The sequence below is a fragment of the Xiphophorus maculatus genome, chromosome 5 (genome assembly GCF_002775205.1).
Source record: "Xiphophorus maculatus strain JP 163 A chromosome 5, X_maculatus-5.0-male, whole genome shotgun sequence".
Taxonomy (NCBI): Eukaryota; Metazoa; Chordata; class Actinopteri; order Cyprinodontiformes; family Poeciliidae; genus Xiphophorus; species Xiphophorus maculatus.
In genome coordinates, this window is record NC_036447.1 from 26180648 (window position 1) to 26202569 (window position 21922).

The following is a 21922-nucleotide window of genomic DNA, read 5'->3' on the forward strand; positions in this document are numbered from 1 at the left end:
ATAGGTTATACTGTTAATGTATAACCCCAAAACAACTCCAACAATGTAACAGGAACAAACTTCCAGAAAACTGCAAACACGCCGAAACACTGACTTCCTATAAATCAGTCACCTCTTTAGAGTTGCCTTTGATCAGCAGCAAAAGGAATATTGACCAACATATTTGACATATGCTTGCTTTATGATTTTTATGATGGCAGTTTATTGCGTGTTTAATAATGAGTAACTACATTTTATGTTCCTGTGGCGTAAAGCACTTTGAACTCCCTTGCTGCTGAAATGTGCTGTACAAATACGGTGGACTTGACTTAACCAATCAGTAATTGTCACATAATGACTTGTACAACATCCCTCTCTGATTTCTGTCCTCTCCATCTCTCTCCTCTCCAGTGTCGCCTGCTTTTCGACTCACTCCAGGAGTTGGTAGATCACATTAACGACTTCCACGTCAAGCCTGAGAAAGACTCTGGGTACTGCTGCCAGTGGGAGGGCTGCGCTCGCAACGGGAGAGGCTTCAACGCCAGGTACTGTGCACAAACACAGGGACAAAGGGTCAAGCTATTCATACCTGATGTCCTGTTGGAAACAGGATATATTGGGTGTAGACTTATCTTCTACACCCTCGGATAAAACATTTGAGAGTATTTGAATACACAAAGCTACCGTATCCCACCAAAGGTCATGTCCCGGTTAAGAGCAATTCTTTAAGCCAAATTTTTTTGGCCTGCAGCATCAGCAAAGCACACATATTATGGTTGTAACTTTATGTTGTTTGCGCTGCAGGTACAAAATGCTGATTCACATCCGCACCCACACCAACGAGAAGCCGCACCACTGTCCCACCTGCAACAAGAGCTTTTCACGTCTGGAGAACCTGAAGATTCATACCCGCTCCCACACAGGTGATCCACCCGTCCACCCTAAAATCTAAACGAACTGAATATGAAATGCGAAAGACTATTCAAATTAGCATTATATGGTATTTCAAAAGTATTGGATTTCTTGCCTTTATGCACACATGCACTGTAAAGATTATGTTCCTTAGCATTGACGGCAGCTTAAACTTCAATGGAAAGGATGTCTACAAGATTTAGAAGAGTCTTTCTAGAAATGTTCTACTAGAAATGCATTTGTGAGGCCAGACACTGATGTTGGACCAAAAAGGTCTGGCCTTGCTCCAATTCATAATAAACGTGCCTTACCTAATTGAGATCTGGTTGCAGGCCAGTCAATGTCTTACACTCAATATTCATTCATGTCTTGTTGGATCTTTCTGTGTGAACTGGTGAGCATTAATTTGGAACAGGAAGTGACTATCTTCGACCTGCTCCCTTGTGCTGCATTCAGTGTGAACATGTGTCGCGTGTCAAAAATGGTCCACTTTGAAGTCAGACGCTTTATATCAAGCATCAAAATCATCCGAGCAAAGTGACAGGTGTTCCACATGGCTTTTTTTCCCTCTCCCGGCCTCTTAGTACAATAGTGGAACAGCTAAGAAAGTGTCTTGGTTTTATTTACTGGAAGAAAGAAAATGTCGTAATCGGACGCCTGTGTGTCTGCATTCACGAGAAAGTTCAGAGGTGTGGTTAGTTTGGTGAGCTTCACAACTTAGCTGGACACTGACGAGGGTCACAATCAGCACTATTTTTATCTCACAAGACCCCAGCTTGACAACCTGCTGACTGGCATCAGTAGCTACGTCTCCTGGCAGGATACTGACTATGTCCAGCGTCAGTCGCATTGGACACACTGGACACGGGTTATATGCTCAAAGGACGAAAACATGCCATGTCAGACTTATCGTGAGACTTCTTGACATGCCCTAGACATGCGTCCACAAAGCCTTTGTCATTATATTGACTGTAATGCTTGGCATTGCATTAAATTGTCATTGCAGTACACTGTATTGTTCTTTCATAATGTTATTAACAATAATGTTAACAGTGGCACATTTTCTTGGAACCTGTCATCCATTTTAATTCCTTAGAAGCAGGGCATTTCAGAAGTTTGTTTGGGTAAATATTTAAAGTAAATTAGATCTTGTTGGCCAGCCCTCCAGCTGCTCGGGTTTTATAAGAGTTACTGTTTGTAATCTTGATCTGGACAGCTGCAGAATACTCTACTTCCTCCTACATCAACTTCTTTTGTTGAATTGAACCATAACAATGACCAGTTGTTACAATTTTCTTAATTGTTGTAACATTTTCATTCATTATTTCTATGATGGGTATATTTTTTTGCTTGTCTAAACTTAAATGTCTGCCTACCTACCTGATGCGACAGCAACATTTTCTTTCTGTTTACAAAAGAATATGTGTAAGATACATACATTTTCTTTTAGCCACCTTGAGTCAACCCTTTGTTGAACAACTTTTGCTGCACTTAGAGCTTTGCCTTTATACTGTGTATATATATATATATATATATATATGTTTTACACACCATATGCTTATCAAGTTTTCTTTACAAAATAGCTCAATCAGACTGGACAGATAACCTTTTTTAAATTTTGCTCTGGGTCATTGTAACACATAGATCTACATAATTCCTTTGCAATGTTTATGCATATTCAGAGCCGTTCTCTGATGCACCACTCCAGGAAAAATCCTCTCGCGCGTTTTCTTCCAGGATTACCCTGCATTCAGATCCAACAATCTTCCCATCCACTCCAACCAATTTTCCTGTCTTTCCTATAGGAAAGGATCCCTACAGCATGACGCTGCAGCCATAATGTTTCTAATTGGAGATATTGTGTTCAGGATTCCAGGTTTCAATCCCGGACGAGCCCCCAATTTCATGTTTCACCCAGTCCAGATGTCGGCCAAAACCACCAATCAAAGCAAACTATATTCCCTGGTTAGAGCTACCTAAACCACCTGACTATAAATCTTTATCTTATTCATCGCCTTCTGTGAGTTATAAAAGTATGTATAATTAGCTGGAGAACTGATAAAATAATGCTGCTGTCAAAGGCTGTTTCTGGATAATAAGATTCCTCTAACAGTATTCAATCTAGGGTCAGGGAGACAACCAAGAGCAAAGTGACTGGGAGGGAAGAACCCAAAGATCTTCCATACTGACGATGGAAGATCTTCTGTATGGAGTGGCCTGTTTTTTGCAGGTCACTTGGACCTGCAAAAACAACAAAAAAGCAGAAACACAAGCAAACAAAATTTATGACTAAAATCATAATTTTCTTCACTTCTGATTTGTGCCCTTCATTGTGGCAACAGAGGTTTTTATGATTAGACTTGTAGAGTGCACTGCTATAGGTTATACTGTTAATGTATAGACTTACCTGAGCTGTGAATCTTTGCAGCTCCTCTAGAGTTAACATAGGTCTGCTTCTCTTATTAATGCTCCTCATTATTCAGTCTATTCAAAGCATATTGTTATGGAAGCGAACCCTATTTTAAGCTTCTCCACAACTGTCTGGTTAATTTCTTGCTGTTCGTTTATTAATGTTATTGAACAAATCCGAGATGTCCCCCCAGTCTATTGTAAGCCCGGCGGGTCACCAGGCTTTACTTACAAAGTTTTGCTATTTCTCTTCTTACTTCTAGGCGAGAAGCCCTACATTTGTCCATATGAAGGCTGCAACAAACGCTACTCCAACTCTAGCGACCGCTTCAAGCACACGCGCACCCATTACGTGGACAAGCCTTACTGCTGCAAGATGGCGGGCTGTTTGAAACGCTACACGGATCCCAGCTCACTGCGGAAGCACATCAAGGCCCACGGCCACTTTGTCGCCCAGGAGCCGGGTCCTTCTCCCAGGCTGCGGACTGGAATGGGGCTGGGGTTCTCTGGGCACCAAAACACCGCCGAGCTGTCCTCTGTAGGCGGGGGGCATGTCATCCTTCCAGGAACAGCGGCAGCTCTTCTCGGCGGCCTTGGAACGTCCTTGCCCCTCTCTGCTCTCTGCCACTCCAGGGCCTTGGATCACCACGGAGCACCCATCTTCTCCATGAGTGGAGGCGGCCGCTGTGGGATCAGTCCCCTCGGCCTTTCCGATTCTGCGCTGTTGCACCTCAGGCTCTCTGCTGCGTCTATCCTGGGGCTGGGAGCTCTGGGAGGTCTGGGCCGGATGACAGGAAATGAGTCAGAGGGGGACAATGAGAACGAGGGGAAAAAAGAGGGCGAGGCTCTTAACCTGTCTGTCGGAGAGGGACCCAGACCGGGGGATTCTTTGTCTTGGGTGATTGTTCCCTCAAACACGTTTTTCCTAAAGCCAACAGCTGTTAGTTAAGCTGTGAGAGCCACCGCGAACATCGCAGCTTTGGAGGAGCATTGTGGATTTTTGCATCAGATTTTAATGCAACCCAATGACATCTGAGCATGGACTTGATTGCACATTTAGAAAACCTGTGAGATTTGGATGAACTTACTCGGTTACGGCATAGTGCAAACATTTCAGACATGTCTGGACAAGAATGTTTTCAAGAATACAAGAGGGAGTTCTCTTTGAGTTTGCCTTCAAAGCAGCATCAATTCCCAAAAGTACACTTGCACATGGTTTTTAAAGGGGCAGTATTATATGTTTTCCATGTAAATAATGCCATTTTATAACACAATCAAGTAACTGTGTTAACTTCAGTTGTTACAAAAAAGCTATATATATATATATAATATCAACTGCATCAATTATCAATTATGACTGGAAAAAAATTTGACTTCGTAATTTCTCACCTTTATATTTTTGAAAACATTCTAATTACATTTTTTCTGAACCTGTCTATAATATTTGCACAGTACCGTATATCCCTTCCCTTTACTTGATTTTCTTATGATTTCCAGTTACATTTATCACAGACGTTTGCCTGACAAATCGTCTGCGTCTTTGCACTTACAAAACAGTGGCAAAACACTTGCAATATAGTTACAGTATGGAATTTATCTGGGAGTAAAAAGAAAAAGCAAAAACGCACCACGTGACAAAAAGGTACTTTTGTAGCATCAGTTACTTAAGTTAATTGATTATTTTGTCATTCGAATTGAGCAGATTTGAATTACCGTAACATCCAGACTACTGAGAGCATCCGAATGAAAGACACGCCCACTAACTTTGAAGAACAAAAGAAAATGTCTGAAAAGGTTTGTTGACGCTCTCAACGTCAATTTGGTCTCATGCCATCCTCTTCATCACGCAGCAGTCCAGCCTTTCGAAACCCTTTGGTTAAATATTAGCTGCATCTCGGTGTTCAAGCGAAAAAAAGTATCTGCTGTAGAAACTACAGTACTTTTAAAAGGGGAAAATGTAATATTCATGAGATAGGTTGGAGATTAATCGGGAGATCAGTGCGTTTACATCTTTACAACTTTTATAAATCTAAATTTTCCATGTGCTACAGAACACCTGTGCCATGGTAACAGCGCGTCTTTGGTTTTTGTGTCAAACAAAAGCAGCTGTGTGTGAAACGCTCACCTTAGCGCCTTATTAGAAGGAAACTAATTAGCCCTCTGGAGAGTCCCAGAAGGTCTAGTTAAATATATAATTTATGATTAACTCAACTAGATGCTCGACCGACCTATCAGTACTCCTACTGTGGATCTCAGCTGCATCGTTGCTTAGTTTCTCTTACAGCTCGGAATCGAATTGGCACATTTTCATTATGGCGAGTCAGAAACTGCATCATTATACAGACGACATTGTGATTTTCTTTTCTTTTTCAGATCACAAGCAGGAAAATAAAATGATTTGACGCAACTGAATGTAGGGTTATGGCTAACTCCTGTATTTAGGGATAATTTTTTTAACGATAGCTTATTTGTCGCCGCATTCAAAGACAACGATCTAGGCAGGATCAGCCCAGCATCTTTTCAACGACAGATTGATCATCAAGAAAGACAAAGGTGTGTGTGTGTAAATGCACATCTGCTTCAAGTGATTGTTAATATGAAGAAAAACAGATTCTAAGACACTGAAGGATATCTTGAACATCCTCAGAGTGTAAAAAAACAAGCAATCAACCACATTAAAACCCATCTGCATGTAGTTGCATGTTAGGAATTTTGATGTTTCACTTAAATCAGCACACACTGCCAGTGTGCCCAAAGTTGTACTGCTAATACTATCGCAATTATTTACTTTGTCTGTTGAAATGGGTACATTTTATTATTATTTTCCTTTCTTTTGTTCAAATATAGGGAATAATTTGAGGCACCAGTTACAACGTATGCAATGCCAAAGATGCTAAAAGGAAGAAGGAAACATTTCTTTTTCTTAAAAAAAAAAAAAAAAGAACAGTTCGACAATGGCCACAGGCGGCCAGTATCTGCGCTCATTTATCCTGTTTGCACATGATTTTACGGTATCCAGTATATCAAACGTTTTCCAAGTGCCTTGTGTTTCATCTGAATTATATAAACTGAGAATTATTTACTCACGTGTACAAGTGTTGAAGTTTCTTTTCTTTTTTAAAAATCTGACAGCAGATGTTATCGAGACATCAGGGCCCTTTGCAACACTTTTCATCGACAACAAATGTTTTTGATGATCTGTCAATAAAAACATAGAAAGAAAATCAAAATGGCCTGTCTCCCACTTTATTTTTTTTTTTTTGTAAAACTTGGTTTTTACACGTAGAAAATGAGCAGAAGCTAATGCTAACCGTTAAGACGACCGTCTCTCAGTCTGTGTCACACATCTTGATGACTGGTGTGAGCAAAGTTCTCAGTTTCTGTTTTTGCTACATCACTTCTAAGTTGTATGAATAGGACGTTGAGAACATACGATGTGACATTGAAGTCATTAAATTGGGTAACATTTTATGGCAATAACTGGTTTAAAAAAAGGCTCAAAAAGAAATGGCACCTTGGGTGCTGTGGTGGCGCAGGGGCAAAGCACATCCCACGTATTGAGGCCATAATCCTCGCGGCGGTGGTTGCAGGTTCGATTCCTGGCCTGGCGACATTTGCCCCATGTCTTCCTCCTCTTTCCTGTCTAACTACTTTCAAATAAAGGCCACTAGAGCCAACAAAAACTTTTAAAAGAGAAATGGCATCTTGAAAAAAAAAAAAAACGGCCATCACCCTGAACTTCATTTGCTAATATGAAAAACCTTCAACCTGAGGGCTGAGCATGCAAATGTTTATGCTGGGAATACTTTTACAGTAACATGCTGCTGCTGAAAGCAGGTCTCTGGAAGTAGTTTTGAATGTTGTTCCAGAGACATTGGCTTCATCCAAAGTAGATTCTTCACGTTAGCTTTTGACGTCTGGCTAAGATCGCCTAGGCAATTTTCAATGCCCGATTATCAATGTGCATAACCTGGCGCAGCAATAATAGACTCTGTTTTATTTTTAGTTTTGCTGAAGTCAAACAATGCTCAGCAGATGGACCGCGCTTGTAGGAGTCACAAACTCCTGATGTCATCTGATGGGCGGAAACATCGCGGTCCACGTGGCACCGGCGGCTGCGCGCTATTTCACGTTAACTGGAATAGATAAAGGAAATGTGCACACGGTCCAATAAGTCTGAATATTTTTTTGTGCCTCGCCCTTTTCTAAGTTACAAATGACGGATCCTCATGTTGTCTCAAACAGGAAATGAATCTACAATCTTAGTTTTCCTGCGTACTGTAATGCTGCAAAGTTTCATTTAAACTGACAATATTTCTGAACAACCAGGCTATGTCTAGGCAAAAACAGCCAAAGGGCAACAAATGAGTAAACGATCAATGTAAGTATGTAAGTACATCCAAACTATTTGGACTATTTCTGAGTTATTATCGCGGGGATAATGAGACAGTTTTGATTGTGTCTCTTTTGTGTTGCTAGTCTGAATAGTTTAAGGGATGTTTTCATGTCCATCTCAATCTGACACAAATAGACATAAACATGCAGTGAATAAATCGATTTTCAGTCAGTGTTTTGCACCAAAGAGTTAAGAATAATAAACACGTTTTCACTGAGGCTCTTTAAATGTGTATTTATTTGAAATTTTCAATCGACATTTGTGACTGTATGCAAAGTAGACCGGCAATACATAAGCGATATTTGCTTATTGCGAGGGAATGCAAAAGAAAACTTTTTCCCCCATTTTCCCCAGTTGGCTCCGTATCCAACAGAGATGTTTCAAAACAAATAAATAAATCAGCAAATCTACCAAGACTTGACAAGACAGCCGAGAGGTTCAAAGTAGGATGTTAGGAGCTTCACAGACTTGGGGAGGGAGAACCTGCTTACGAGAGAGCCACTGATCACACCCTCCACAAATCCAGCTGACTTGATGTGCTCTGCAAGTATGAATGGAGAATATCTCCAGTACCCAGAAGCGAAAAGCTGATGGAGGCGGGCCTGAAAAGTCGTACTTAAGCGACGTTTTGGTCCGGAGGAGCTGAAAGCAAAACAGCGTGCCTCTGTTATCAGAATATTATGAGTAATGAGAGGCTTTATCCTTGACGCCTTATCGTAAAAATCTCATTGAAAGACAATTAAATTTGCGGTGGGAATAAAATGTGAAGAATTTCAACAAGTTCGACAGGTCTGAGTGGCAGAATGCCTGTTCTCATGTTGGATCATCTGAGTAGATAAAAAACCTCTGCAGGTCGTTCTTTAACTGAACACTGTTCTTGTCATTGCTACGTTTGTTTTGTTGTTTTCTCTGGTATGGAAATGATTCAGTGTGGATTGAAACAGTCTGGATTTGTGCACCACATTCCCTGGTTTTAACATGGCATCACAGGGGAGGAGGCCCCGGGGAAGACCCAGGACACGCTGGGGGGACGATGTCTCTCGGCTGGCCTGGGGACGCCTTGGGATTCCCCCGGAAGAGCTGGAAGAAGTGGCTGGGGAGAGAGAAGTCTGGGCCTCCCTTCTGAAGCTGCTATCCCCGCGACCCGACCCCGGATGAGCGGAAGAAGATGGATGGATGGATCACAGGATATTTCATAATCTTTTCGTCACCGCAACCAACGTCTAAATCATAAAGTGTAAATCATCCAATCAGGGAAACATTCTCATCAAATGGATTATTAGCCGTACGGGAAAGCTTTAGAGGCTCCATCATTTACTGTGACAAATCGATTTACGTTGTTTCATTCACTGACTTGCGTTCTCTCGGCGTCTCTCCTCTCAGGTGCTGAATGCTTTTTGATGGAACGAGAGAGGCTTCATCTTTGTACTCACACACAATGAAAAGCAAAGAAAGAAAGGACGTCATACCGGGTGTGGCCCAACAACCTCTCACTCTTTTGATGTTCAAAAGTAAATACTTTGTCTTTTAAATAAGCACGTTGTCAGGATGTATCACGATGATAGCATCATTTTCTATTAGAATAAAGTACATTTTATGATTGTTAACCTTATGCTGGTTGACCTTTGCACCCGCACCCGTGAGAAGTGTGGGTGTGGGTGCTATCTCTCACCTGCAACACGAGCTTTTCAAGTCTGAAAAACATGATGATTCATGTTACTGGAGAGCTCTGGGAAATGCTATTAAAAAAAATCAAAAACAGTTTCTGTAAAACGGCAAAGCGTAAAGCCCATTCTTTTCTGTCACTGACTGTGTTTCCACAGACAATATGACTGCGCAAATTGAAATTACGAAAATCAATGTACTGAATGCCAATTTCTTAAAAAAACAACAACATGTTTTTAGGCTATGATGAAGTGCTTTTTTCTGCCATACATTAAAATAGATTTATTTAGTAAAACTGAGAGGGGGATCAGTGGCTCCAAATCTTGAGCCGGAAAAGGGTAGAGTGCCTTCTCCGGGTCAGGGGGGGTGTCCTGCCCCAAGTGGAGGAGTTCAAGTATCTCGGGATCTTGTTCATGAATGAGGGAAAAACGGAGCGGGAGATCGACAGACAGATTGGCGCAGCGTCTGCCGTTAAGCAGGCGCTGTACCGGTCCGTCGTGGTGAAGAGAGAGCTGAGCCAAAAAGTGAGGCTCTTGATTTAACAGTCGATCTACGTTCCCACCCTCATCTATGGTCATGAGCTTTGGGTCATGATAGAAAGAACGAGATCACGGATACAAGCGGCCGAAATGGGTTTTCTCCGTAGGGTGGCTGGGCTCTCCCTTAGAGATAGGGTGAGAAGCTCAGTCATCCGGGAGGGACTCAGAGTAGAGCCGCTGCTCCTTCACGTCGAGAGGAGCCAGTTGAGGCTCGGGCATCTGGTCAGGATGCCTCCTGGACGCCTCCCTGGTGAGGCGTTCCGGGCACGTCCCACCGGGAGGAGGCCCCGGGGAAGACCCAGGACACGCTGGAGGGACTATGTCTCTCAGCTGGCCTGGGAACGCCTCGGGATTCCCCCGGAAGAGCTAGAAGAAGTGGCTGGGGAGAGGGAAGTCTGGGCTTCCCTTCTGAAGCTGCTACCCCCACAACCCGACCCCGGATAAAGCAGAAGAAGATGGATGGATGGATGGATGGATGGATGGATGGATGGATGGATGGATGGATGGATGGATGGATGGATGGATGGATGGATGGATGGGTGAATGGATGGGTGGATGGGTGGATGGAAACTGAGACGGAAACACTTTTTTCAAATTTCACGAGTCACGTGATCTACAGCCAGATGTTACTGCTGGCAGAAACGACAAATGAGACAACAGAAAGTGTTAGGAGGATGATGGTTTGTTTTTTGTTTTTTACGGACAATGTGCAGCTCGAATCAATCATGATTATTGGTAATGGTCGTCTCAGGTTTTAGAACTGAAAGTTTCAGTAAAAACATACCAATTTTTATCTATGTATGTGAGATTGTCTACATAATCCTGAATGGACTGAAGAAAATCCACAATAAAAGCAGACCTGTGCACCTAAACCTTGTTTGTGAAACAACAAGTTTGAAGTTGTATATTATATTAACAGCATTACTGTGACATTTCTTAAGAAGAATATATAATTCTCACTAGACTTGGAGCTTTTAACTTTGTAAAGATTAAATGACAAAGCAAACACTGCTGCATTTACAGGGAATAATCCTACTGATTCCTTTCCACCCAGATAGAGTAAATATTATACTGTTCAGAGGAAGTAAAATTTGCATGTGCTAACAGTCAGTCAGACCCAATACCTGTTTTGATGTTTTTGTCTCTTAGATCGCGCAGTAAAGTCACGATGCACACAAATAAGAATCACCGAAGAGAGAAATATCATGTTCTTTTTAACGACTTTATGGTTTATGCGTTGTAGTTGTGAAGGATCTTTTTTCCCTGCCTGGGGAAGAACGTATGAAACCTGAGAAGGTGCAGTACCAAGTAAGCAGGCCTTGTTTGCAACAAACCTTTCAGACTCAGGACTAATTCGTTTCGTAGAACAGCGAACATGATGAGCTGGTTCAGGTGGATATATGAGAATGATGTCATTATATTCAGCATGGGAGCTTGATCCTGCCCAAAAGCATAAACTGCATATTTTCCAGTGCGTGCGAAGTGATCACAGTGATGTTTTATGTTTCGTTTTACTGAGCTGGCCAAATATTTTCTATGGTTCAGATCTGTAGGACAAAGTCACTAGAAGTGTGATCTATAACTACTGAGCTGCACACTATAACTGTATCTAATCACATTTTTGATTTCCTGACACTTATTTATGCTATTACGAAATAGTAGAAGGGAAAAAAAAATTCAGTTTTTGTCATTTTTAAATCTGTTTTTAAAAAAAAATTTTTTTTTTATTACCATCAATAACTGAAATCGAGCATGAAAACGATAAATCTGAACATTTTGACACGCGCTCTAAAACCTCGTTTTCTGAAAGGAGCTCAAGTGAGCAGACTAAAATCTTATCCAAGAATTACTTTGTGCAAAAAAATGCAACAAACATGTAACCTAACCTGTGCAAGGAAGTATAAATAGTGCGTGACCTTTGTGACCTTTGAGTTTGCAGGCAATTGTAGATATAAATATACAACTTTAGTTAATATTCGAATGCAAGTGATTTAGCACTGTTAGCACTAATCTATGGGGCCAGACTATGGAAACGATCAAGTACTTTACTTAGTAACGTGCTCACCAATTAAAAGAGGTTTTTAAAACACTTTGACAGTTACTGGGGCGTAGCTTTCCAGCTTCCTGGAAGTTTTTGTATTTAATCTCACCCTCATCTCTTAATGCTCTTGTTACCTTTACTGCACAATAAATGAGTCACTGGTATTTTTCGAAATGTCCTCTTTGTCAGCATGTTCCTTTTCTGCTTTCTAACATCCGTTTCTCTATTACTTCAAGGAGAGAAGCCATCTGTGAAGGCTGCAACATGAAGCCGTTCAGACTTTAGCGAGCGTCAGCGGCAGGGAGGAAACGCCAGAGCGAATAAGTGAATCCGTTTTTGTTTTTTTTTGAAAACGGTGTCTTCTGTTGAGTATTCATTAACAATGCAACACTTTGGCCTAAAAATGAACCAAAGTATGAAAAAACTAAAAACTACTATTAACTAATAGAAACTAAACAATAATAACTAATAAAAAAGTAGTAGCACGGGAGAGACAAAGCACTGGAAAGTTCATAAGCTTCAAAATATGAATTTACAAAAAAGTCCAGAGTTTAGTTTGGCTTTGTGAGTAACACTACACTGGTGTTACTTTCAACATTGTATTTGAACATCAACGCCATTGTGGCGTTAATGTGACACCCGGTGTAGTTGAATATAAAACAATAAAATTTACAATAAAAAAAAAAAAAAAGGGTGTAAATTTTGCAACACTTTCACAAACGCTAATTTAACACCAGGTAGTTTGGACAGGTGTGAACGCTGTTGGTGTTGAAGTGAGACTGGCATTTTTGTTGCAGAAATATTGAACTTGAAAGTCAAATACTTGGTGTGTAAGCTAAATATTTCACTTAAGTCAATATTAAGTTTGCCGCTGACATTTACAACCTCGGGAGTAAAATGTGACTTTGAAAAATGAGCACCCAAATAAACCAAATGTTAAGAGTTTACTGCGTAACTTTACACACCTCATACCAATGCTTCATATTTGTATAAAAACAGTTTAGTCTACAATCACAATAATAATAATAATAATAATAATAATAATAATAATAATAATAATAATAATAATAATAATAATAATATATTTTTTTTAAATTCACTCAGCCCTAACAAATTACATAAATCACATACTTACCTTATAAAGCGCAGTCTGCAGGAATGGACGTTTTGGGAGCCGAATGTAATCGAAAGTTTGGTTTAGAAAAGTTCAAGTTAAATTATAGGTGTGTTCTTTTCTTCAGTATCACGCCCCTCGCGTTTTTCTTTTCGTTTTCCGTGTTAGCAGAAGTTGAAGACCAGTTCCCCCTCATTGCTCCGGCCCCCTCCCACGCCAGGTACACCTCCACCAGTCCACTCCCACGGTGACAGTGGCCAGTTTCCCACCTGGCCATAGAAATGACTCCTGCCTCACGAGCCGTCGTTAGTGTAGAGTCCCGCCGGTGAGAGGCTGCAACACTGAGGGGCGACAATTGAACCCGGAGCGGGTCGGTTCGGTTCGGTTCGGTTCGGTTCGGGTCAGCAGCAGCAGCAGCAGCAGCAGCAGCCATGGGGGACCAAAACACTGGTTCGGATGAAGAACTTGGCCAGACAAGGTAAGGACTCTGAATTATTGAACGCGCTGACACAGAAGCTAAAAAACTCACCTTTAGAGAACAAACCTGGAGAAGGAATCGCGGTTCAACACGTTTCTGTCTCCTCCGCAGACAGAAACGGCACAACATTCAAAAATCAGACGTGAATCTTAACTTGGTCAAATCATCTCTGCCCGACTTTAATATTTTTGAAGCGATTTAAAAAAAAAACAAAAAAACATTTTAAAATATTTTTTAGGCCATGCCAGCTCCGTTATAGTACAAGCAGGTTTTAAACGTCGATTTTAAGCATTTTTTAATGTTCTTAGTCTTCAGGAGGTTGTAGCTTTCACCAAACAGGTCCGTAGAAGTTAATCATGCTTGCAAAATTGATCTTTCAGTCGCTATGTTGTAGTTTTAACGCAAATGTAAAACAAAACGTGCACCTTAACATAAGAGTTACGTACATTTAATAAAAATATATCCAGCTAACTGTTTTTCTTGTTTAGATGTTTGTTTGCTTTTTTTTTTTTTTTTTTTTTTTTAAAGTTTATTAGCTTTTAAGTACATTTGCTTTGAACGGACCAAATTACTGTACGATGTTTTATTGGTATGTTTTCATTTTTTGATTGAGCAGAACTGCTTTAGTTCTCATAATGAAACTAATCTAGGCATATTTTGGCACTTTGCCAGCAGAAGCATGACACAGAATGGAGCCGAAGAAAACTGCACACATTTTGATCTTCTACCAACAAAAACGCTACTTTATTTCAAACGCTGAACAAATTTAAGAACCCAAAATCTGATGTTCATCATCACGCCTTTTTCTTTTAGAGAGATATATTGTTAGATGAGAAAAGAATGGTGAGAGTCAGAACAACCAGACTCTACCTCTGAGGAATAATTACCACTGACTCATAGTTGCTCATTGGCAGTGTGCCCCAGGATGGAACCTTGGGCACTCCGTGTGCTTTTTTATGTTTTCTTAGCTTTGTTAGGTTCACCACAGTTATTTGTTGTCTATAATGGTTTTAAAAAGTTTCTGGTCTTTATGGATAAAGGGATCTCACTCCCTTTGCTGATCAAACATATTCGTATTTCCGAAGATCCGGGAGTAACTTGTTGGCTTTTGAGATCTTTGTGCCTACTTCAGAAGTCTGCTTCTATGAAAGAAGACATGTCTTGATTCTACAGCCGTGGCCTAAAAGATAAATATACGTGTGAAATTGAACAAATTTTCCACATAAAAATTACAAAAAAATTGGGCAATTACTTTTCCACAAAGGGGCAGAGTGGTTTGGACAGTGTTTATTAAAAACAACAAGCAAAATAAAATCCATAACCGGGTGAAAACATTTCAACTCTGGTGCTGAATTTTCTCTATTGCTGTCTAAGAACAGGTAGCAACAAGTCAGTTGGGTACCATAGTTACAGCTGCTTTAACTGAGATTAAAATGTAAACCCGAACACTTAATCTACTGAACATCAAATATGCTGGTAGATGTATTTTTGCTTTCCTTACCAGGGAGCCCAGCTATCAAATGTCTAGTTCCAGTTTGCAACAAAATTAAGTAAAGACATTTTTTTCACTGTTTGAGATAATAAGCTGTATTAAGTCAAGGAGAAAAGTCTCTATTAAATGGTTTGAATTAAACTTGTTCATCTTGTTGGAGCAGAGAAAACTAGTTTCTTTTGTTTTGTGACAGGCATATAATGGAGGTGATCATGCAAGTCACGTGACATTTCCACTCCGACGCCGTTCATATTTCACGCGCTTTCTGTTTAATTGCGTTTCTGCACTTTGGTTTGGTTATAATAGTATAGAACTTTGAGATAATCGCTGCATCATTTGGTGATGAAGCCAAGAATCGGGTGAAAACCGTTTTCTACATCACGTTTCAGCCCACACGCCTTTTTAAAAAATGATGACTATTATGTCTAGAGGAAAAATTATGTTTTTTTTTTATGTCAAGCTTGCATGCGGTTGCAGAGTGTGCAACCGCAGAGTGACAGTTGCAACTGTCACGCTGCAAAGAGTGGCGTTTCACAACCCACCAACAGCCCTGAAGCTGCATACATTTCCAAAATGATGCTCTTTAATGTACAGTAACTTCCTTATGTTTAGCTATTATTGTGTGTGCGTGTGTGTGATGATTTTAATATTAAAATGTTATGATTTTAATGTTTAGTAAAGTAGGATTTGTCCTGAAGTATTCCACAAAAAACAGTGCAGACATTACAAAAGGAAGCAGTGAATGGGATGACCCCTGAAAGAAAAAACTATTTAGCGTAGCTAACGCTCATGACATCGAACAAAATTTTTTTCTGTCATGTAAGTACGTTTTGACTAGACAAGTAAAACCTGCTACGTGTTAAGGACGCGCTAAACTCTGATGCTGTGAAACCGCGTCCATTGATCTGGGATAAGATGGCTTGCACTTTAAAGAAAAAATAAATAAGATAAGACATGAAAGCACTGACAGTAAGATCTTCTGTCATGGTGTTGAAACACTTCCAGAGAAACCATTTCATCACTAGTTAAAACCATCACCTAGCAGCCTGTGTCTGGGTGTGTGAGCCAACATCCTATTCCTGTGGTGAGAAGGGACTTCCCCTGGTGATGTGTAATGTCTTATTATCATTTCTTTACAGCTTTTTTCCCCCATGGAAGCTAGCATTGAACAACGTGTATGACTAGCGATGTACAGTCAGTCTTTATCTGTGTAGCACCATTACACATTATAATGTGCTTCACAAGTAAAATAGGCAAAATAGTTACATAAAAAAAAAAATGAAAGCACAAAGACCCAGAATAAAATAAGCGCTGAAAGCAAAAGAAGTAGTGACATAATCGGGCTAATTGTCCAGCTCCCATGAACTAAAAAGGAAAGGAAGACAAAGGTGTTTCTGGAAGAGATTCACAGTGGGTTCACACCAGCCCTGTTTGGTCCGCTTTATTTGAACTCTAGTTCGCTTGCCACAAACAGTCTGGTACGTTTGGGGATGCGCAATCGAACTCTGATGCGGACCAAAAACATCGAACTCTGGTTCGCCTAAAATTCTGCGTCTTGGTTTGGTTGAAGTAGGGGTAAAAATGCTGAGCATTCTGGGTAAAAACAACCAACACAAGCATGTGAGCCTAGCGCTAATGTTTGAAATGTCTCGTGATCTTTGTACCAAAGACAAGAAAGAAATCCTACAACCGCTGCAATCCGATGCCGCTCCATATTTGTTCACATTTTGTGAGACATCTTCTGATGTCTATTTATTCCTCATTTTGTACTATTTATTTCTTTATCTTTGTATATTATGTATATACACATAACCTGCATCTTAACTCGAGTCGAGCAAATCTCAATCTCGTTGTAATCTGTTGATGACAATGACAATAAATCTTATCTTATCTTATCTTAAGAAGGAGGTGGTGCTCAGTGTCTTCTTCAGACGTTTCCATCAGTTGTTCTTGGTGTAGCGCCTCCGCAGACGAGGAGGGGAGCAAGTTTTTCAAAGGGCTCAGCTCGCTGGACGCAGCGTGAAAGCGAACCACGCCTGCTGAAAATGTAATGACTTGTAATTCTGGTTCCCAATCAAGCCGAGTCAACCGAACTGTCAGGTCTGACACAAAGTGTCTAAGCGAGGCATTTAGTCCTTTGTCTAAAGCTGATCAAAGGTAGATGAGAGTTAAGAGACACTTTTAGGGAACAAAGTGAATCATGTAACTATTTATCATCTTTGCTCCCTTTAGCTCTTCAGATCTGTCAAATGAATCTGACACAAATGACCAAACTTGTCTAAAGGACACTTTTTGTCAATGAAGTGTAAGCTTTGTGCCGAAATTTAAAAGCCTTTACAGGATTTCAGTTTCATTCATTCAATGTAGAAAGATGGAAAGGTCATGCACTTTTGTCAACATTATTTGGCAAAAAGACCCCAAACTTTTTGGAACTTTACTAGAAATGCACCGATCTGACACCGACATCTGTATCGGTCCCCATATTGAAAGACAGTCTAGGTCGGGTATCGTGACAATGTTTCCCTTCCGTAAGGGCAGATCTGTTCAGTCTAATTCTATCTCAGAGACACAAGAGGAAACAGATTAACTGATATTTCTAAGTTAGTGAAAAGATGTAATCTTTAAAATGTATTTAGGGAGGCCTTCCAGTTGATCTGCAGTATGCTGGTACTGGTTGACATTTATAGAAGTCAAAGTATGACTCATATGGGGTTGTGATATTTAATATTTCTGGGTTTTCAGAACCTAACATCTTGAAAGCATAGTTTGCGTTGCTTTTATCTGCCGCCTGTCCTGTACCCTTCTTATTATAGCATGCTAGCATGTGTGCGGCTAAGCGACAACTCTCTTTGTAAAACTACTCAATCTGACTGATGACTGTTTTTTTCTTTCACTCCAGAGAAGTAGGACAAGTGGTCAGTCTGTCCTCCAGAAGCCTTTAGCAGCATAACTACAGAGAGAGCTCAGGATAACTCTTAAGTTTAAGCTTTATCAAAAAGAAAGCATTAAGGATAGGGTTAAAAATAGTCAAGAGTGTCTCACAGACTGAAATTGGAAGCTCGATTCGCGGAAATTACCTGCCTCACATTCTACTTTTAGAAGCTCTAGAAACCAGCAGCAAACCTGCAGACTGAGACCACAGGGTTCTGTCAGGAACATAAAAAGCTTTCAGTTCCTCGACCATCTTCACCGTCGCTGTGGTTTGCGCATGTAGATTGTGCGTCCTTTGGGTGTACCACAAGCGTGTGAATACACATTTTCCAGCCAGACGTTTAGAGAAGAGGACAAAAAAAGAAAATAAAAAGAACTGCGTGTTAAGTTGCACAAAATTCGAGATCAAACTTCAGCTTTAAAAGAGAACAAACACAGCTTTAATTAACATTTGCAAATGGAGAAAACATACAAAGCTCACATCTCAGTGAGAATCGGATGAGTTCTGACTTGGGGCTGAACGTCCCCTCATCTACATAGGATACTGTACATCACACATTACGTAGCCACACCCCCTGGCTCAAGCGTCAGGTAAAAATCTATACGTTACTTATCTGTAAGTTTCAGTTGAGAAGGTTGCATACACATTCACAGCTCAACTTTAGGCGTTTCTCCAAAAAGGCCTCTCTGCTGATGGCTAAACAGATACTAGTAACTGAACTTCTACAAAATAGGCTTATCACCTTAGGCATGTCTCACATTTCTAACCGCTGAACACCCTGTTCTTCACTTCTTTGAGGAGGATCAGAAGAGCACATGTCCTGTTGAGCTGCAACTGAGTGCAAACCTTTAATAGAAACATCATAAAGTGTACATTCAAATTTATTTAAACTTTGTTACTAAATTTTTCTTCACATGCGTTTAAAATTTTAATGTGTTAAAATCTGTGAGATTAAGATGATCAATTCCTACTTTTTACCTTTGTCTTTGTTAGTTGAACAGCCCTTTAAGATGTTTTTTTCTGTGAGATGTTTTATTTTTATCTTAATTGCTTTAGTGTTATGCGTTATAACATTTTTTTTGTTGTTTTTTTTGTTGTGCATCTTGAGTTGCTGTAACTGTGCTACATAAATGAATCTGACCTTTGACCTTAGCTGACATGTGCTGCTCGAAAATAACACCAAAGTTCTTTGCATCATTACCAGAGGACAATGTGATGCCACCTAGAGTTAGTGACTAGCTAAGCAGCCTCTTGTCTAATGACCACAGCCTCTGTCATGTCTTAATTTAAAGGCACAAAATGAATTCATCCTGTGTTTTTTGCTACGCACTGAGCCGTGTGGCATTCCACAAGTAACAAAGTGCATGAGGAAGATTATTTATTCGTGTTGGTGAACAAAGTCTGTCAGAGAACCGTACCCAGGACATGTGGGGCTGAAGTTAAAGTGTCGTTAAGGAGGTTAAAGGGGCGTCTAAGCACATTGGACAGAACGCGGTTCCAGTTAAATCAAAAAAGTGAAATGTGTATTTTTCTTGTACTTTGCCATTATGCCCTACTTAGTGTTTGTAGATTGCATGAAATCCTATTGAAAATTGATGATGTATTTATATTGATTTAGGAATGAAATGTTAATGAGTTTTGATTAAATTTTATTTTTTTTCTTTCCAGACAGTTTGCCAAACATCCGCATCAGCAAAAGCCTCCTGCGTTTCACTCCTGGTTTCAGGGACTGCTCATGCTGTGTCTGCTAGTGTTCGTCGTGTTCTTGGCCTTTTCGGACAGCACCCTGTCGTGGTCCGAAACGTTATCTATTCAGAAACAGTACCAGCGTTTTTTCAACAAGAGCAAGCAAGGGCACACACCTGCTTATCTGATTCACCCAAAACACAGAGCTTTTCTGAATAAAATGAAGGAGAACACGTTACAAACCCCTGAAGGCCTTCAGCACAACACGGAGCCACACACTACACAGCAACAACGCCTTCAGTACCATGAAGCTTATCCACACAACTACAGGTTTGTCATGGAGAACGCCGAGGTTTGCAAAGTCAACTCGCCTTTCCTGGTCCTGATGGTGCCGGTGGCGCCAAGCAACGTTGCGGCTCGGGACGCGATCCGGGCAACGTGGGGCAAAGACCAAGTGGTTCAGGGCAAGAAGTTACTCACTCTGTTCGTGTTGGGTCTCGATAAAACACACGACGTTGAGAAGCTCCAACAGGAGAACCAGCAGCACAACGACCTGATCCAGAGTAACTTCCTGGACACGTATCTCAACCTGACCATTAAAACCATGGTGATCATGGACTGGCTGGCCACGCGCTGCCCTGCAGCCGCCTACGCCATGAAGGTGGACTCCGACATGTTCCTGAACGTTGATAACCTGGTGATTATGTTGAAGAAGCCAGGGATCCCCCAAAAGAACTATCTGACAGGAATGCTCATGTGGAACAGACCCGTTGTCCGGTCCAAGAACTCCAAGTGGTACGTTCCCGAGGAGATGTACCCTGAGCCCCAATATCCCACATACACCCTGGGAATGGGATACGTCTTTTCCAACGACCTTCCCGCTAAATTTGTGGACGTCTCGAAATCCATCAAACCCTTTAACATAGAAGATGCTTATATTGGGATGTGCATTAAAAAGCTCGGACTTTCACCGACGTCTCCACCGGACCCATCGCAGTTTAAGGCGTATAATTCTAAGTACGATCGCTGTGAATTCTCTAAGGTTATTACGTACATTATTGGCTCTGCGGAAAATTTGAAAAACTTTTGGGCAGACTACAAGAAGCCTGGACCTCACTGCTAAAGCCGTTCGCACAACGGATGCAGCGTGAAATCCCTCATCGTGTAACTTATTTCTAGATATTCAGCAGGTTGAAAAGGGGAACGGCAATAAACTTTTAAAAAGAAAAGAGTTTTTTGCTTCAAATCTCGTGAAGCAAAGCTGTAGTACATGTTACAGTTGATCCGGCAGGATGTGAACCACTACTGGAATTGTTGTGCAATTTCTTTTAAAATGGTTTCATATGCTTTTCTGAGCCTTTGTTATATTTTAAAAATGGAAATTGCATAGAATGCACTGACTGTTATTTAAACAGAGATGCTAGCCAGCACTTTATCAACTAATGGATGTCAAACTCCAAAACTAACATGTCAACATGAAAAAAGGGCAAGGACTTGTACTTGAAGTTAGCACAACATAAACTAGTAAATTCAACTACGACTAACAGAGAAAAGGTTGCATTATGTTGGCTGTGTCCACTGAACTAAAAACATAAATCAACTGTGTTCCTGTCAAAGGATTTTAAACGATGTACCTGGGATTTTGAAGTTTTGTGAGTTTTGTATTTGATTTGTTTTTATTTTTAGCCACAATTTTCCACATGTTCTCCAGATTTGTTTCTAATTGTTCTGTATTTCGACTGGGTCATCCTAAAAAACAATATGAGAGTTTCATATACACCATTATTGGTAATTATACATACGGGATTTTTATGTTTTTTATTTTAAATACTCCCAAACTGGTGACGTGACGATTCCTTGTTTATCTGCAGCTTTCTTTAAACACTGTAATTTGTTTAGTTGTTAATCAGTTGTGTTTGGGAAATCAGAAATTGTTAGAAGGAAGTCTAGCTCTCAACACGCACTTGTAAGAAAAAAAAAATCAATGTTGCATGTAGTGCCTTCAAATCTAAACTTAAATTTAATGCGGTGCTTGCGTATGGAAAGTAAAGCTTAAAATGTTTGTAAGAGCTGTTGTGTCGCCATGTTGAAATTCTGAGTTCTTTACTAGAACGCTGTTACCTTGAATCCAGCGCCGGGTTCCCACTTCTGAGTTAATTGGAACACAGCGTAAAACTTTCAAGAGTGCATTTTGTCTTCTGAAAACGCCGGGAGAGTTTATCCGCTTCTCTCTGGAGCCATTACAGAGAGACACAGAGGAAAGCAGCGACGAGTTGTTC

At 40.6% G+C, this 21922-nt stretch overlaps 2 protein-coding genes and 1 long non-coding RNA gene across 4 annotated transcripts in view; 2 read left to right on the forward strand and 1 right to left on the reverse strand.

The window, feature by feature from the left end:
- The window catches only part of LOC102228197 (zinc finger protein GLIS2-like), a 34923-nt gene extending 28399 nt beyond the window's left edge, over positions 1–6524 (forward strand). For both annotated transcript variants that reach the window (XM_023333237.1, XM_023333239.1), the window contains exons 5-7: positions 391–524; positions 784–902; positions 3564–6524. In XM_023333237.1, coding sequence (XP_023189005.1) covers positions 391–524; positions 784–902; positions 3564–4249 — 939 coding nt within the window. In that variant the 3' untranslated portion in view covers positions 4250–6524. The remainder of the gene's footprint in view (positions 1–390; positions 525–783; positions 903–3563) is intronic.
- Positions 6301–13158, reverse strand: LOC111608520. Its single transcript, XR_002752719.1, has 2 exons — positions 13077–13158; positions 6301–6498 (listed from the first exon to the last, which is right to left on the reverse strand). It is a non-coding gene; the product is annotated as an uncharacterized LOC111608520 (long non-coding RNA).
- A 120-nt stretch (positions 13159–13278) lies between these two features.
- Positions 13279–21712, forward strand: LOC102228447 (beta-1,3-galactosyltransferase 2-like). Its single transcript, XM_023333240.1, has 2 exons — positions 13279–13533; positions 19626–21712. The coding sequence occupies exons 1-2, from the start codon at positions 13487–13489 to the stop codon at positions 20764–20766; spliced, it is 1188 nt and encodes a 395-aa protein (XP_023189008.1). The 5' UTR covers positions 13279–13486; the 3' UTR covers positions 20767–21712.
- Positions 21713–21922: the final 210 nt, after the last annotated feature.

Bases quoted from the DNA above. Each gene is read 5' to 3' on its own strand.
- LOC102228447 (XM_023333240.1), top strand. From the start codon at position 13,487: ATGGGGGACCAAAACACTGGTTCGGATGAAGAACTTGGCCAGACAAG. The intron at 13,534-19,625 runs GTAAGGACTCTG...TTTTCTTTCCAG, and splicing joins GAAGAACTTGGCCAGACAAG to ACAGTTTGCCAAACATCCGC.